An 18,413-nucleotide genomic window follows, 5' to 3' on the forward strand; every position below is an offset into this window, starting at 1 on the left:
GCACAGAAGTTATGCTAATGATCTGAAAAAAACACACCTAGACTATGTGTGAATTGTGTGGCTGTGCTCTGTTTTTCAGAGACCAAATTTAAGACTTCCCAGCGCTGCTAAGCAAGGAGTCAGGTGCTGGTTAAACCCCATGTAAGACTGCCACCTTTCCACCTCCTTGTAGGAGCAGTTTATTGCTACTGCATGTGACACCCATGACTTCTCTACAGACTAGGAGATTCTTGCTTTTGTCATCCTTCCTAGAGAACCTTCTTCCCAGTTCTTTAGTGGCCCCTGTGGTATGGACAAGAAGATGCCCAGAGCTTGGTTTCCAAATCAGTTTGTCAAAATATAGCTTGTACAGAAAGAAACCCAGAGGTTCCTAAACTCTAACTGTCTGCACAACAGAGCGAACTGGGCCAATTCCTCAAGTAGCCAAAATACAAAGTCCTCACATGAACTGGAAAGAACATGGTTTGAGACACCATCTCAGTCCCATGCACTCTAGACTACTGGCTTGAATTTGATGAAGTTGTTTTGTCAACATCTGAAACTGTCCCTTGGTCTTTTCCCTAAACTGATGGTGTCTCATAATTGGAGCCTAAAAGGATCTCTGGGAATGTTGACAAGGGCTGCCTTGTTTCTAGGGAGTTATTCACCATGCCTGATGGAATTTCTCTGTGAGCAGTTACAGCAGGAACCTATTCTCGTTTACCAACTACCAATCCCAAACAGACCAGCCTACTAAGCTAGAAGACTATATAACCCTCTTCATATCTATCTGTCTTCTTTCCCTTCTCCAGTTAGCCAAGGGTTTTCCTTGCAACACCAAGAGCTACTTTGAATCACAGAAGTCAACACATGGAAAGGAACCACTAGGTTTAACTAAAGGCAACTATTAGGCTTTCTAACCTCAGGCAACCTCACATTGAGTTCGGAAGACAACTGTGGTCTACGCATCAGCTAACCAGTCAGGGACAAAGAAGAAACCTCTCTTTCCTACTCTGAAGCTTCAGTGCTGCAGAGGAACCTCAGAACCTCACTGGACTCTCACATAAACAGTTCCCACACACAATCCTTAGGTTGCCAGTTCAAGATGAAAAGTCAAATTTTACATGGTAAACAAGATCTACTTTTCTTATTGATGCTACCTATGTCAGCATTAATGCAAGATTTACATGGCAGGGAAAAAAGACGTTGTTGGGGAGAGTATTCAGGTCAGTACAGATACATTTTGCTCCTCTATTCCTATTCCTATTCCTATTCCTCATGTAATAAGATTCAGTGTAAGAGGTACTTAAGCAAATCAGCTGCACAAGCAATGAACCTGGTCAGAAGTTTCTGACAATAAAAGCATATTTTGCCCTCTGATTTTTTTTTCTTAAATTTGGAAGGAAGTTTCACGTTTCAGTATAATTCAGACCACGTTAAAGACATTTCTAGGAAAAGGCACATTTCCTACAGCAAAGTTCATTTAACAGTCACTTAACAGCAACAAACTCAAAGCCTCCGTCAGCAATTCCAATTTCTCCTCTGCATGATTCATTTATCCCTGGGATAGGCCTGAGCAAGGGATTCTCCCAGCAAAAGACAGACTAATCAAATTAATTCAAGTCAGTCAGGTACTCACTTTATGCCAGCCAGCCCCAATGGCAAAATCTCTTGTACTAGCAGATGTTCCAATGTTAAGGAAAAAAAATATATTAACAGGCTAAACACTGGCTTAACCAGAGCTAAGAGGCAAGGCTCCTACAACCAGAGAGACATAAATGTTATCACACTCTAACTCTCATTCATCATCTTTCATATTGCATTTGCAAGTAGCTTATAGGGTGCATATATATACGTATACATATATATATATGAATTTTTTTGCAGATATTATCCCCACGTGCAAGGCAGCATTGCTGCATTTTCCTCTCCCTGCTTCCACTGGGATGCAGATTTTTGAAAGATGCTGAAAGATTCTGACACAGTGACCAGCAAACCTGAAAAGGCTTGAGGCCCTCCACAAACACCTCTTTATGAGCAGATGGGCCACCCATGTGTATCCAAAGATACTTATCCTAGAAGAGCAAAATTCTCCTTGACCTCCAGCAAGAAAGGGAGATAGGACTCAAGTCAGCCACACAAAACATTTACAGAGAACAGCACAGCCAACTCCCCCATCACGCCCAGGTCCCCAGCCTTGCACACTGCCATCAGGCAGGGACATCAGCCACAGGGATGCCACCCTAAGAGCTGTTTCACAAAAATGAAATGCTGCCCCGGGACACAGCTGCACATTCAGCTGGTGTGTGACTGAACCCTATTGTTTAGAACAACTGGATCAGTTTGGAAGCTTCTGGCTCAGAAGAAATCTCTGCAGCCATGGCACTGCCCTGTCACAGACGGGATGACACAAAAGGCCCAAGGACCCTAGCAGAAGTCATATTTTAAACATCATTTGCTGCTACTTTTACACAACCTGCCTATCTAAAGACATCTAACCTGGTAAATTATTTTTGGTGTAAATATTTCTTACCTCTGTCTCAACTTGCATTATAACTTGAAAACTAACTTGTTTGGTGCACTTTCACTTTAGCCTGATTTCCAAAGGACAGGCAGCCGCATCAGTTCCACTGCTGGGTACTTGCACTGCATGGTATGGCAAGCTCGTTGGCAGTGAAAAAAACATAGCAAATACCAGCTCTTGCCCCAGGAGTCGGTGGGAAACATAGGGAAAATATCAAGCAATGAGGCCGATAACTACGCTGGGTTATTCTTTTCCTGCCCTCCCATCAATCTCTTCAAGCTCCAACAGCTTCCATCTCGCTCTTCCTTGGGAAAGCTGCTCAGCCCTCCACCTCCCCTGCTGCCCTACTTCTACACCTACCAACGATGCTCTTGCTGTGATCATCTTTGAAAATAAAAATGTTTCTTCTCAGTTGTATACAGTTTTGAAGTCAACAGTTTTCACCTGACACACAAAGAACCTCCTGCCAGTCCTTTACCCTACTTGGTACCCTTGGCTCTAAGAAAAGGCACTGCCTCCTTTAAGAGCATCATGACGACACCACTGCCACCATGATTTTCTACACTCTCAAATCCAATGCAGAGGGCAGTCACATGCTCCTGTTTATACATCCCATAATACAAGGCCCCTATTTATCAATAAATGCCTTGAGGTGCAAAGCCCAAGCTCATAAAATCTGTAAGGATTATCTGTTGGTGTTTCACATCAGCAACCACAATGGCCATGGAAAAGTGAAGGGAAATGAGGATGCAGCTGAAAGAGTCCAAAGAGTAAAGAGCAAAATGAAAGGGCTGCTACAGATATTTGAAATGTTGGGGAACGAAGAGGGATAAAGAAACATAAGTAGAGGCCCAACTTTTTTTTTTATTATTATTATTACTTTTAACTCTAATTCAAGGCATTAAAAAATGACTTAAAAATACACGGGCAAACACTGGGTTTTGGTCAGTAAAGAACTAACCATTGGAACCCATGGCTGCAGGATAACTATTGGAAAATAACTTGCAGTGATTAAAAAGGGATTAAATGGGTTTCATAAACAACAGTATCTGTTGTTGAACATGTTAAAATAAAATTACAAGAGTTAATAACCCATTTGCTTCAGGGCATAAACTAATCCTCATCTAAGGGTAGCAGAGATCTGCCTGCATGTCAGCTCAATATCTGGTGCAACAACTCCTCTCCATCGGCAAGCAATCTTTGCTTTTAATTCCTGGCATTTAAGAACTGTCTTTTTTGCCTGAAAAAGAGAGCATGCTATTGTTTAGGCCTTCAATTGACCTCACATAATTAATTCTGGAGTTTACCAGATATATAACTCCCTTAAGGGAATGGGGTAAAATGCATGAAAGGGAGGAAAAAAATTTAAATGCTCTGCACTTCAATATGCTGCTCTCAGTTTCTTCAAATATGGTTTGTCAGGGCACTAAAACCAAGCAGATGAGATAAAATTCTTGTAAAAAGTTTAAAGACATGAACAAAGCACAAAATCTATTAGTACCTTTTGGTGCAACAGTTTGTAAGAAATCAGTTTATGAGAAAATTAGATCTTTGGGACAGGCAGCAAGGGAGGATTTTTAACATATTGGAACAGAAGAATTTACTGCCTGGTAATAATTAAAGCATTATCTAACATCATAGCCTGTTCTCAAAGCTGGCATAGGGTTGAAGTATGAACTCCTCAAGATTATGATTTCAGCCCTCTCCAAATCCAAACCCGTGAACCTTACTAATAGATTGGCTACTTTCCCAAATAATTGCTTCTGGACAAAATAGATTCGATGCTCCACCGTGGTTATGAGTTTTTGATTTCAAATGCCAGCTTGCTCTTTCCCACAGGTAAAATGGTTGCATGCCGGGGATGCTTCTCCCCCAGCCCAGGAGAGCTCCTGGAAGAACAAGTCTTAAACATCAGCCCTACAGAACTCACTCCACAAGTGATCTTTCACTCTACACAGGCAGGCTCTCTACTCCCATTTAATTTGTCTGTAACTTCTTTATTATTAATTTTTATTTTTAGGGGAGTGCAAATTACAGTTGGCTCAGTTTGGCAGTCCCAAGAGTCAACATTTGAACTGTGTTTTCAAAAAATGACTTTCCAGCGTTTCACTTTGACTCAATAGCGGGCCAGATCAAGCACATTCTGGGACTTTTGAGTCTCTGCAAAGCTCGTCACTGACCACCCAACAGAGCAGTATCAGTGCTGAAGCTCTGTGTTAAACTGATAACCAAAGCAAGAAATGGAAAACGAACAAACAAACAAAAAAAGCCTCTGAAACTTAAATTAATTCTACAGTGAATGCAAGCATACTGCTTCAGACCACTGTACATATATATTCCCTCGCCTCCCCTACTGCTGAAACAGCAAAGCAGGCATGGCAGATGGCATGATTCATCTGAAAATTACTCTAGCAGCACTCTCTCTATTAGCCTCCAAGGAGTAAACTAGGATAAAAATATTCTGACTGCTAACTTAAACTAGACAGTTGTCACGAGGAGTCTTCAGGTCAGTCTACTTGCTTAGTTTGCAGAATTTTTCTTTCAATCAGCAATAAGCATTGTGAATGAAGATATCATCATTTATTCATTCTACCTACCAGAAATTAATATAGAGACAAGAAGGGAAGCAACTCGGGAACAAAAGGACTTATTTTCCCACACATCAGTAAAAAAGTACCAGCAAAAGTCAGGCCAAGAGCCACAGCAGATTACGTTAATGACGGCACCCGCCATTTCAGGCAAGGTGGGATAGATTCAGTTTCTAGAGAATGCACATCTTAGCTGGGACAACAATTTTCCAAAGGCCCAGCAGGTGAATGTAAATCTTTTCAGTTGATTTACATACAGTTGGTAGAGGCCTCATGGAGTCTATCCCTTGCCCCAAGGCATCAGCAGTTATGTCCAACACATCTGCAAGAAGCTGCCTACTAAAACCATTCACCTAGAGAGCTACGCCCGGCCTTCCAAGCTCACTCACAGGTCCGTGGAGAACACGGGTAGCCACCAGCCACCCCATGGGGGTGAGTGAAAGCAGGGAGGAGGGGCACCACACCTCTGCTCAGCTGCAGTCCCATGACGGGCTACCAGACCAGTGACAAAAAATGCCTTCATCACATTCATTGTCAAGGCAGCCTCACCAATCAGCCTGCCCCAAAAATGCGGTTCAAGTGCCATCAATCCCCCACCTTCACATAAAAGACAGTAGTCAGCAGTGCCATGCAAGAAATAAAAAATCCATAGGAAGTAACAAATCAGTTTCCCAGCTAAAAGGAACACTGAGCACTCCCTCTCAGACCTGCTGGACTAGCACATGATGCCTCCAACTGAAACTCTATCACTCATGTGAAGGAAAAAAAAGAAAAAATAACCCACATTTTAGATTATTTTGACAGTACAAAAATTCGCTACAGCACAGGACATTTCCTCAGGGCTGACTACTGTAACATTAATTGCCCGGACTTTAGGCCCCAAGCTAAAAAACTCCTTCCCAAATAAACAGTTCACAAGAACCAAATTTTTGGGTTTTTTTTCCTGTCAACAATAATCCTCAGTCAACAGAAGCTGAATATTCGGTGCGCTTTAATACCCAGATTAACCAACCAGAGGGTGAAGTCACTAATGCAGTTGCCCTCATCTTTGGGGAGAAGGTGGTGAAACTGTGCTTAATGTCATCTCTTCAAAAAGGCGTTTTCTACATCTGTATACACTACCACGTCAGCCTTGTTGCATAACCAGGTTGTGCAATCATTGCAAATTCATTTACATCTTCATTTTTTTTCCAGTGCTCCAGAACAGGGAAGGAGGGATCACTGTCAAAGGACGGAGTGGACTTTGCAGAACTGGTCCCTCGGCCACAGGAGGATGGTCTGAAGAGGGGTCAGAGGCAGTGGGAGGGTGCCAAGTCTCTATTAATGTCACTACTGCTCACCCTGAGCAGACATTTGGAGCAAAGTCTTACTTAGAAACCTCAAAGCAAAGGATGACTTCATAGCATCAGAGAACAACTAGCGTTGGTTTGGATTGCAAGCAGAGAAGATTATGGTTTCTCCTTTTAAGTCTTATTACTATGTCATTGCCACAGAACTGTAAAGAAGAAATAGGCAAGCGTGCAGTATCAGATTTCCATAGACTGAACAAACTGGATTATTCAAGAGCAACTCAAGTTTCCTAACAAGCATGGAAAAGTCTTCATTAAGATAGTATCTCTTTATTTTCCTAAAATCAGTTGCAACTGTCTGCATTTTAAAATATTACTTTAAACTCATATCCTCTTTTTTATTTCAGTATGGCACTTACTGGATTTACTACATTTGTGGATAAGGACATAACGCACCAACAGTACCAGGGACCAGACCTAGACCAGCATTAATACTCCACTGGCTACAATATACACTCACATAATATTAGGAGAGATGCTCAGCTCTTGCAGCAAAAGCAAACCCTCAGCCAAAAAAGTCTGACACCATATTTTTACTAAGATGCTGTGTGTATTCATCAATGAAGAATGAGAAATAAGACATAAAAGAATTAATCATAGAATCATAGAATAGTTTGGGTTGGAAAGGACCTTAAAGATCATCTAGTTCCAATCCCCCTACCATGGGCAAGGACATGTCCCACTAGATCAGGCTACCCAGCTTGAGCTGAAAGAGAAAACTTCTGTTTCAGCCCTCTCCATCATTCTCCAAGGTTTCCGAGCATCGTGCCCACCTATGTTTAGAATGCAGAAGTGCCTTCCAGCACTGCCTTAATGCCATCCTGAGGATGCAAGGGCCAAGATACTGTAACAACTATGAAGAAGAGAAGCTGCTCTGAGTTAAATATGCAGTCACACTATGGGTTTTCAAATCTGAAAAAAAAAGACCTACACTTTTTTGGTGTGGCTTCCTTCACTAAAGATTTCTAGATATTAATCAAGATCTAAATATACCTAGCTAGATAAAAATATGTGGTGCATACTTATTTATGTTTGAATTATATAACACGATTTGATCAGATCACATGTGAGGCTGTATCCTCACCCTGAATTTCAAATAGCTTCTGGTTTGAGCTGCAGATCCATCAGCTGAGCAGAGCTCAGCTCAGAGGCAGGGCTGAAGTAGGACAAGCACAGCAGCAGTGACAGGCAAACAGCGATGGTAAACATCTAAACCAGATCTTAACCTGCCTTAAGATCACCACAAAGCTAATTAAAAAAAGTTAGCAGTAATACAAATGAATTTAATCATTAAACATTTAGCTTGGAACAACACTTCCATCATGAATCTCTCACTTTACCACAAGCATTGCTTTCCACACTCAAACTTCCAGAGATACGTAAAGACCTTAAGGAGGAATAAAATCAGTGGCCCAATATCTCCAGAGAGACCAAGGGATGTACCTTCACTGCTTTAAGTAGTGAGGAACCTACGTGGAGAATCACTGCAAACTTCTGCCTGTAACTGCTAAGAGGAAATGTGATTCCTTTCCCTGATCTCCCCCTCACACCTAAGCAGCAAAGAGAGAAGTACTCACCGACAGCCAACAGACAGCAGTTTTACAGCCAGCAGTGCTACAGGACTCCGTTCGCGAGCTCAAGACCCAGCATGGAACAGCCACCAGGTAGGTCATGGCTCCAGCACCCAGAGAAACCTGCACAGCAGCACCCTGCCAGTACCAGGGCATCAGCCAGGGTCCAGGCTTTCAACAAAGCCTTTTGCTCACACCTCTTCACCTCTTCACACCTTACAATGGATGCTTGCATCGGAGAGGACAAGCAAGACCTTGGACCCAGCCCAGCAGCACTCTGATGCTGGAACCTCACAGTGTGATGTTGCAGAGAAAGGAGGCAAAGAGGGAAAGGACAGAAGAGAGGGACTAACCAACCCGTTACTAACTGCACTTGCTAATTATGCATTTCCAAAGGGGAGAGAACAGCAGGAATAATTCCTCTTCCATCAACATGCAACCAGGATGTCTTCAGAGTCAGGTTTTCTGGGAGAAGGAGTGGTGGGGTTTGAAAAAAATTACATTCAATTTGAAGATTCACATTTGGAGGGAATATTTTTGGAAAGAGAAATCAACCTGTTAACAGCGAGCAGGAGCAGAAAGCACATGATCCATTTACATCCTGACAGCAGAGAACTGCGGAGGCCTGCTATGAAGAATGTCTGAATAATAGCATCTTCATTTTTTTTAATATCTAATTAGGAATTTCTATATATTGCAAAGCATCGCTGTAAGATATAACTTAGTTGGCAAACACTGAAGTTTTCTCAGTTTATAAGTATGCTTTTGGCAATCAAAATTTAAATCTGAATATATATCCAAGGCATGTATGGAACAGGTACTTTTTTTTTATTCTAACAATTACATTCAAATTAGGAGATTAACTCTAATCATTTTTAAGCAAATATGAGCTACAAGTAAATCATCCTTCACCAACACCACAACAATATATTTTTAAATCGTTAGTATCCTTACTACTGTTAGCAGCTTCCGATACATTTCACACACATTAAAGCACAGCAGACAGTGAAACAAGTTTTGTCAAACCTGATGAAGGCTACAGATGCCAGAATTTAGCACCAACTTGGACCTGAAACTCACACATGCCAGAAAAATATTTGCAATTGCACTAATTCCCACTGTGGGAACTGAGAGGCAGCTTCATATAACACAACAGGCAACAAATCCATTACTTTAATTTCAGTCGCCAAAATTTAATTAATTTCCATCCAGGCAAACATTAAGTGTTTCTGCTGATCTTGCAGGATGTAAGCTCATTTGCACAATAAATGCGGTCTAACAAGTCACCACATTTATAGCAAGTTGCTTCAGTCTTATCTAGCTTCATAGTTTGAAAAGTCAGTGACGGGTAAGTGAAACTCCACCCACGTCACAGTTTCTGGCACTAAGCATAAGAAAACTGAAAAAGTTGCTACCTTCTCGTTGCAAGTGAGACTGCCAACAGTATTTGGACACTTAAAGAGTCCATATTCTGAACTACATGTATAACCCTTATTCAGGAAGGGGAAAAAAAACATGCACTTTGCACTTCTATTTGCTGCCACAAAATGAACATCCATATTGTATCCCAATGCTCCAGAGCTCCTCTTCCTAAAAAAAAAAAAAAAAAAATCAAAGACCCTCTGCTGCCTGCTTGCAGTAACTGGCAAAAAGAAAAAAATATAAATGAAATTGTGTACATTTAAATAGGTCAACATATAAACAAAACAGTCACAAGTTCTGCCTATGCCAGGAGGCACACATCACTGCAGCATTAAAGCAGAGACCATCAGCGAGAGCAGGAATTCCCCAGAAGCTGGATCTGCCAGCAAAAAGGGCAGCAGGGCAGCCAGGGACACAGTCTGCACACAGCGGCTGCTGCCCATCTACCCACAGACAGCTCCAGCACGGAGATTTAAGACCAGCTCCAGGTGAACAGTAGCAGCATTGGGTCGCGCACTTTTGCCCATTGCTACCCTCCTCCTCTGCAACATCAACAGCAGAGCAGTGCCCCGGCTGCTCAGCCACTGAGCTGTAGATCAGCCTCCCCAGCAACAGGCTGCCCTCTGCACCTCCTGCCTTTATGAACCTTCAACTTTCCCCAAAACTACAGTTTCCATGGAGAGCACAAAGGCTGCTTACATGTCTCCATGCACGCACACTGCTCACTTCACTTTAAAAAGTTTTTAAACTCCTGATTTCTGCGCACGATGGAAATTTCATCCCGGTACTAACTAAATTAAAAGGGGAGGCGTGTCTTTAACATTTTTCAAGGGAGACACCAACACCCAAGAAGCAGAGAGCAGCCCACTTGACCCTTTCACATCCTGAAGCAAGAGAAGCACAAAAACCTGGCACGTAGTGGCCTCTGAATGATAGATATTCAAAAAAAAAAAATAGAAGATGCTAATTAACTAAGAGTTCTTACATATTACAAAGCATAGCTAGGAGACATAATTTAGCTGGCAAATACTATGGGTTAAGTGTACCTCTGTTTGAAAACACTTTTTTGGCAATCAATCCAAATTTAAATCTGAATATGTACTATTTCAGAGACTATGTCGCACACACATACACAGTACGTTCTCTCAAGTACGCACATGCCAGGCTCCAGAATTTACACTCCAGATCCAGGCAACAAATACAGCCTTGAAAAAATTAAAAAGGAGTCCCACATGCTCACACCAATGTGAGCCAGGGCTGCAGTTAACACACCAGCAAAGCACTCAGGGAAACACGGGCTGCTTAGAAATGCTGCCACAGCCATCCCTGGCACGCTGGCTTGAAGCAGCAGTGGGATTGAAAGCACTTCCAGCTGCATGGATTCCTAGCATTCCCAAAAATTAGGTTTCTAAGGCTAGAACAAGAGAAGACTTGTACCTTTAAGTTTAATTAACTCTAGAATAAGACGTATTTTCAAACAGAACTATAACATCATTGATACTGTGCAGTGATGCAAAATGACTTTAACAACAGTAAGTTGTCCAAGCAAATTGAGTGCTACCCTCTGTTCCTCCAGCAAATTTCTAATCGCTGTCTGAAGCAGCAGCTGTCAGAGTCCCAGGAGGTTTTCAGTGACTACTGTTTTTTTTAAACCCAGCCACTTCTGGTCCCATGTACCACAAAGCAAAGCATTGCTAAACCTTTAATATTAACTGCAGAAGTACTTCAAAACTAAATACATTTGCCTATTCAGGTATTATTTTAAGTGATCTGGTAAAGATCAGTAGCCACTATCGAAAGATAGTATAAGCATGAGGCCTAACGGTGTTTTCGGCAGACAATCATCAATCCAGTAAAAGCAGCTGACTCTTTTTATTCCTCTGCATCCTCTGTTAGGAATGGACACCTACCAAGAAACTTCATGATACAGCTGCTGCACAGCTAACTTAAGACATCTGCATATCACAAACTACAGTACAGGAATGAAACAGCTTTGATTAATGAACAGACATACATAACAGTAAGTATATTTAGAAATAATACTTTATATGAATAACACTTGTCCTTAGATATCAATGTAATTCATGCTGAAGCTCTCTATGGAGCAGCAGAGATGTTATTCTTCAAAACGTGACTCTTCCCAGTGTACTTCAAGTGCAGCCTATCGCCATGAAGAGCCACGTCCCCCCAATATTTAAAACCCATTTTGGCAACAAGATCTAAAAACAAAAGTCTAAGAAATTCATTGAAGTATTAGTATGCACTACCAGATGCTTAACTGTGACTAGCTGCAGCCAGCATCGACGAATCTGAAGTTCCTAGTTCCTTCTTCATAGGAGTTGTAAATAAATATCTCCATCTTTTACATATTTCTGAAAGAGGAAAGCAATAAACTATTTACCAGGTATCTTCACTATGTCTTGCTTCACCATTCGCCACTCAAGGTTATAAAATCATTTCCATTAGAAATCCTTGTTTTGTATAAAACTTTCTCTCAGGACAGAAAGGGCTGAAGGTTGAATCTGTGTAGCCACAGCCCAACATATTTCACAAATCTGTGGCAGCAAAATGTATCAGCATTTTTGTTCCAAAAGCCAAGCATTCATTTTACAAAATATTCACCAGTTGTGTAAACAGAGAAGTATATATTTAGGTAGTATTATGCTTTGGAAACTGAAAAATCTGAACAGATATCTCAAAAGTACATCATTTCTGGACTCTTAAAAAAAAAAACTAAAACATCAAAAATATTGCCTATTTTATTGTTGATTTTTATTTAAAAAAAAAAAACCTTACATACCTTACTTAAATATCTTTATCCCCTTGCACCACACTGCTTCCCCTTTCCATCCCAGGCAGCAAAAGCCCCAGTTCCCTAAGCCACCAATTTCACTGACAACTTGTGAAACCGTGAGTGATACAAAAATGATGATACTAAGGAAGCAGCTGAGCATGTCTTAAGGAATATGGTGGCAAAGAGAGCAGTTACCTCACTTTTGCATCAAAGTTCTTTAAAGTCAGGCACTTCAGGAAAATTTAGTTCATTATGTGACTATACAAAGCCACTCGGGAGGTCTGGTTTTCTGTTTAATCTTACCTATAAATCATAAAAGTAACTGAACAGACAGCACAGCAAACAGAAAATGGACAAAGAAAACGAAAGGTTTTCCCAAGCACATAATTCAAGGCCCTGATGGAAGCTCAAAACCACTGATGAGTACTGGGACATCTCGCACCAGACAGCACAAGCTGCTGACAGCAGGCACATCTAGAGCATCCACGGGGCTGAGAGGCGACTCAATCCCTCCTGACCGCAATCTGCTGGCAGGATGGGGCCAGGGAAGCCCACACATTGCCCAAAAAATAGGGCAGCAGCATAGAGATTTGAGGTCAAGTAAGGCCTGAGGTCAAAAGGACAAACATAAAAGGAGGAACAAAATTAAGTTTAAAAGGAACAAACAGTTAAGGGCCAGCATTGTGATACAGCTTTGCCATGAGTTATTTACGCACCTGCAAAGATTAAGCTGAACTTTCATACCTGAAAGCTTCTCACTTACTAAGCGAAATGCAAGCTGGTGACTCACAGACAGACAAGGAAGGCTGCTACGGAGGACTTTTTAGGGGCAGTGAGCAGGTACACAAGCCGCTAAATAGCAAAACTCACAACAGAGTGGGCAGAGGCTGGAACTGGTATGCCCTACAAGTGTACCTGTGCTGAGATCAGATGTCACAGCAGAGCTTCCAGCTGTTGATATTATTACTAGTGCCATATGTGAAAAGGTATGACTGCAATCACATTTAACACGGCAGAATCCAGAAACAGAAAAACAAACATAAATACTTACATATGCATATGCATATGCACATGTGTGTACTGTATGTATGAATTTATAAAACAATGCATGATGCTTGAGGGTCCACAAATCCCCTAGGGAAGCGTCTAAAAGGACAGAGGTAAATGCATACAGGTATGTAACCAACATTGAGGGAATACTCACTAATTCTTCAAAACATAGATTATTCTTGATTTCTGAAGGTCTTTCAAACACTTCATACTACATGTGGCTTTTGAATCAAACATGCCACAATCTAGAATTTATGTTGCATGGAGACTGATGTGCTATAGAATAGAGTCATGACCACAGAGTATATTCCTACAGTAAGGCCACCCAAAGCACCTGTCCCATGCCTGTTTTGTCCTCAGGCTTTCAGGCTTACATCCATTCAGCCTTCTACAGCTAGATATCATCTATTCTCATTCCTTCAGCAGCAGCAACAAATAAATTTAGGTGATCAGGTTTCCTTAGGACTATAAGCGGAGGAGGTGTAAATACCCATGCCACTGTGAAAAATACATAATCCTGCCACTTCAAGATTAGCCACCAAAACTCTGGTTTCTGTTTAACAAAAATCACAGTTTTTTATTTGAACCCATTTTCAAAAGCAGGCTAAAAGGATGGGACCATTCAAGGAAGCTTAACTGTGAAAGCTCCTTTACAATAAATCTCAACAATCTTGCCATAAAGCACAGACATCAGGAAATAAGCATATCACAGAGATGTTTCATATTTTATATATGATGATTTCCAAAAAAAAGATATCCTATTTGTGTAAAGAGAGTTCACAGCTCTTGGAGAACTACAAACCGTCTTAAGCCCTGTGTCTCCCACTAGTACAGGTAAAATCGAACGTTGCTTTCACTTGACTGCTCCTAGGAGAAAAGTTTCATTCTTCCATGCAACTTTCACAACAATTTCTTTCTTATCTCTGAAACAGATCTTGCTCTTGCTTCAGCTCTCTCTGAGCAATGTCGGTTGCTGCTGGCACTCATTCACATTCAGCAATACAGCAGCTCTGGCAGAGCCCACCTCAAGTGCTTCATCCAAGGCAGCCACTGCACAGCAGGGTCGTGCGGACTTTCTCCCCTAAGACTTCAAGGGGTTATTTTGTTTATAAAGCAGAGTTCGTGCTAAGAAAATCTGGAATAAAGTACTTTGTATGTACAACTGAGAACAACTTTACCTACTTTAATAAGCTACCATTAATATTTTTATTAATTATTTAACTTTAGCTTCTGCTCTCATTTTAAAACCATTATTTATTTGAATGTTTTTATTCAGAAGAACTTGGATGCTATTTTGAGCTCCTAATAGATAATGTTGACACCACTGAACTTTTTTTTCAGTGAAAAATGAAAAAGCAGCTTGGCATCAGACATTAAATCAGGGCAGTACACATTCACAACCATTACAGCAGCGAGGCTTTGTCTTCTGGGTGAGAAATACCACCTTGCCACCATGCAGAAAGTGAATGTTCTTTTTAATTTCTGGTGTATTTTGTAGATTTCATGTATAATTTGAAAGGTGCCTTGTTGCACACACAAATATGCTAACACCAACAAGGTGAAGCATCTCGCAGCTTTATTTACGGGGAAAAGGAAAAAAAAAGGAAAAAAAAAACCACCCTCTTTCTCAGACTACAAAACACCCGCGCACAATGTACTCCTTGCCCCAAGTCAGTGCCAGGCTCTAACGCGAACCCGTGCTCCCTTTGTCACCAGAGAAGTCTGCCACTAATCCGTGCTCACTGCTGGAGCGATGCTGCTCCTCTGCCTGGCCCTCGGCTGACTCGGACGTCGCTCCCAGCCCTGCACCTACAGCAGGATCCTGGCCCCCAGAGCAGGAGCAAACGAAGAGCTCCCAAACTGGACAAAAAAAATCCTCCATGGACGGGCACCGTGGATAAATGGCGATAAAGGAGGCAAACGGGCTGCACGCCTCAATCAGATCAGTCATAGCATTGACACCCAGTGGCTGCCAGTAACTTGGAAAGGTGTTTAAGAAACATCGCACTTATCTGGCTGAAGTGCTAAAACCTGCAAGCACGTAACTTTCTGAGCAGTCTGGCAGTGACACCGCGGAAGAGATTAGGGCAACATGCATTCAGTGCAGAACACAGTAATTAATTATGGTAGGAGAGTACAGATGCATTTACACGCCAGCAGTGGCAGGGTACCTACTGCACCCTACCAGATGGTACCACAGCCATAAAACTACACTGGTAACAGCTCTCCGTGGCATAGCAGAGGTATAGAGCCACGGGAGGAGCTTGATCTGTCAGAAAGAGGAGTGCAAGACTTATTTGCTGACAGACCACAGGAAGAGCAGCAATAAAATAAGGAAACATCTAATAAGTTCCACAGCTAGCAGAGCTTCTTATTTGCTTTCTTGAATTCAGGAGTTCTTTGCTTTGATTTTATTTTATTTTGGATTATTTCATTTTTAGTTCTCATCTGCTCATTCTGAAAAAGCACTTGATGTATCTTGCTTTTTTCCCGGAGACCAAAATACCACTGGAAAAAAATTTAACATTTTCAAGAGTATGGATATTTTATTTAAAGGTTGTCAGCTATCAGTCATTTCACTCCTATTGAAGGTTTTCATGAAAGATATCTTCAGACAATTATCCTTTAAATTTTTTAGTCAAACACATCAGTAGAAACTAATACATTACTTTTAAAAGCCTTAAAAGCTTTCAGCTAAAAATGAGTTTAAGAGTAATCTGTATTTCCCTATCAGGATGCCGCTTACCTCTTGAAAAAAAAGTAAATATACAAAATTCTAGCAAACGTTACAAAAATGTAGCAAGCATTCCTAGCATGCAATTAAAAATACATCAATAAAGGGTTAGAGTTGACACTTTTTTTTTTTTTTTTTAAAAAAAAAAAGGCAAAAAATGCAGATACTGGAAAGTGAAAGGAAGAGTTTGGCTGGCGCCGACTGGATCGAAGCCACCAGCAGGTACCTCACACACTTATTGCCATCACTTACTCCCTCGCAGGGCGCAGGAGGCTCTGCCTTCGCGCAGAGGGACGAAGCTTATCCTGACCCGCGACCGCGCCAAGGAGGGACGCGAGCAGGAGCATACGGGGGTGACACTTTCTCAAGAGGGGCCTCGGAGGAGGGGGATTTGTTGACAGGAGGGTGAAGCGCCCGTCACGGACGGGATGCCCGGCCGCAGGTCCCGCGGTGAGCCTCGGAGGACCCGTGTGGCCACAGGCGAAGCGACGCCTGGTCGGGACGTGCCACCGCGGGTCCCCCCGGGAGCTGGGCGGGAGGCAGCGCTTCCAGCATCGCCGGCTCCAGGGCTGAGCGCAAAGCCCCGCCGACAGGTTCCTGCTCCGGGCAGAGATTGCGCCGCAGCAGGAAGCCGTCCCGCTCCTTCCACAGCAGCGAGCCGCCTTTAACGAAGCCATCGAGGCAAACCCAGCAGCTTACTCATTAAACACGCGGTTATTTTTTGCAACCCTTGTCCTGCCCCCGCTCTTTCCCCATCGCTGTTTGCTCCTTGCCCCCTCGGCAAGCCCCGGGGCGGCTGCGGGCACGAACCCCCCCCGGCCCCTCAGGGTTTGCCCGGGGACGGCGCCGTGACACCGCCTGAACTTTTGCTTTCGGCGGGGCAGGACGAGAGGGGGAGGCGGGGAGAGGCGAGCGGGGCCCCTCCCGCGCCTCTCCGGGGGCGAAAACCGCTGCTTTTTTTTTTTTTTTTTATCTTTAGAAAGGATGAAAAAAGTAAAAAAATGTTAAGGGAAAAAAATAAAAAAGCGGAGCGGGGAGCGCTGCGAACTCCAGCGCCTCCTGCCCCGACGGGGGGCTCCGTCCCCGCCCCTCACCTTCCATCCGGCAGAGCTGTTGCTGTCGCCTTTATCCTTGAAGTAGGGGACGCTCTTGACCATCCACTCGTAGATCTGGGAGAGGGTGAGCCGCTTCTCGGGGGAACTCTCGATGGCTTTGGTGATGAGGTCGGCGTAGGACAGGTTGCCCCAAGCGTTGCGGCGGGACGAGCTGCTCTTGCGGGGCTGCCCGGCCGCGGGCCCCGGCGACAGCCCGGCCACGGGCGGCGGCACTGGCGGCCCCGGCGGGTGCAGGCGGCAGCCGGGCTCGGGCGCCGCGAAGTCCCCGCAGCGGCAGGCGGGCGGCTCGGGGGCGGCGGGGGGCAGCGCCGCGAAGTCCTCGCTCTCCTCGAGGAGGCTGAGGTTGCTGATGAAGTCGGCGCCGAGCCCTCCCGAAGCGGCGGCGCCGGCCGCCCCCTCGGGCTGCCCCCCGCAGGACGGCGCCGGGCTGGAGGTGGCCGAGCTGGGGGGGTTGAACTCCGGGCGCGGCAGGGGCCAGGTGCACGACCGGGGCCGCGGCAGCGGCTCGAAGTCGGGGTCGATGTCCACTAGCTGCGGCGCCTCGGCCATGGCGGGGTGGGTGCGGGAGCGCGGAGGCTGGGCTCAGCGCCGCCGCCCCATGCAGCGCTCCGGCCGCGGCCCCGACGGCGCGGCCGCCCGCTCCCCTCTCGGCTGCAGCGACAGCAGCGACCCGGCCGCCCGGCGCGCAGCGACTGCAGCGACCGCCCCGCGCGGACCCGCCTCCAGCCTTCCTCCTCCTCCTCCTCCTCCCGGCGGCCAATGGCAGCGCCGCCCGCCTCCCGCCGCGGGGCCGCTTCGGCAGGAGGGTGCCGGTGCCCCCGTGCTGGGCAGCGCTGGGTGTTGTTTCCTGCGGCGGAGCCCCCCGCGAGCCCGGCGCTGGGCGGTGCCGGAGCTCCCTTGCCCCGCCGCGGAGCGAGCGCCCTTCGCCCCGGGGTGTGGAGGGAAGAACGGCTCTGCGAGACGCGGGGACATCGCCCCGTGGGCGGTTCTGCCTCGGTCGCTGCCGCAGCCCCCGGGGACAAGCGGGAGCCCCGGAGCCTCCCCGGCAGCAGCGGTGCGGGAGGCTCCTCGCTCCCACCCGCAGCCCGTGCGGGTCTGGCTCCGTGCGGGGCGCTGCTGCCTCCCGCACCGCCCCGGGGACAAGCGGGAGCCTCGGAACATCCTCCGCTGCAGTGGGATGCGGGAAGCTCTCCGCCTCCACCCGCAGCCCGTGCGGGGCTGGCTCTGTGCGGGGCGCTGCTGCCTCCCGCCTGCCACCCCGCGGGACAAACGGGAGCCTCGGAGCAT

General features: G+C 44.9%; 1 protein-coding gene across 1 annotated transcript in view; it reads right to left on the reverse strand.

Annotated features, from left to right (window-relative positions):
• The window catches only part of FOXO1 (forkhead box O1), a 62,294-nt gene extending 44,485 nt beyond the window's left edge, over positions 1–17,809 (reverse strand). Inside the window, exon 1 of the mRNA XM_009568739.2 lies at positions 17,106–17,809. Coding sequence (XP_009567034.2) covers positions 17,106–17,675 — 570 coding nt within the window. The 5' untranslated portion in view covers positions 17,676–17,809. The remainder of the gene's footprint in view (positions 1–17,105) is intronic.
• Positions 17,810–18,413: the final 604 nt, after the last annotated feature.

This window comes from Cuculus canorus, chromosome 1, assembly GCF_017976375.1.
Source record: "Cuculus canorus isolate bCucCan1 chromosome 1, bCucCan1.pri, whole genome shotgun sequence".
Lineage (NCBI taxonomy): Eukaryota > Metazoa > Chordata > Aves > Cuculiformes > Cuculidae > Cuculus > Cuculus canorus.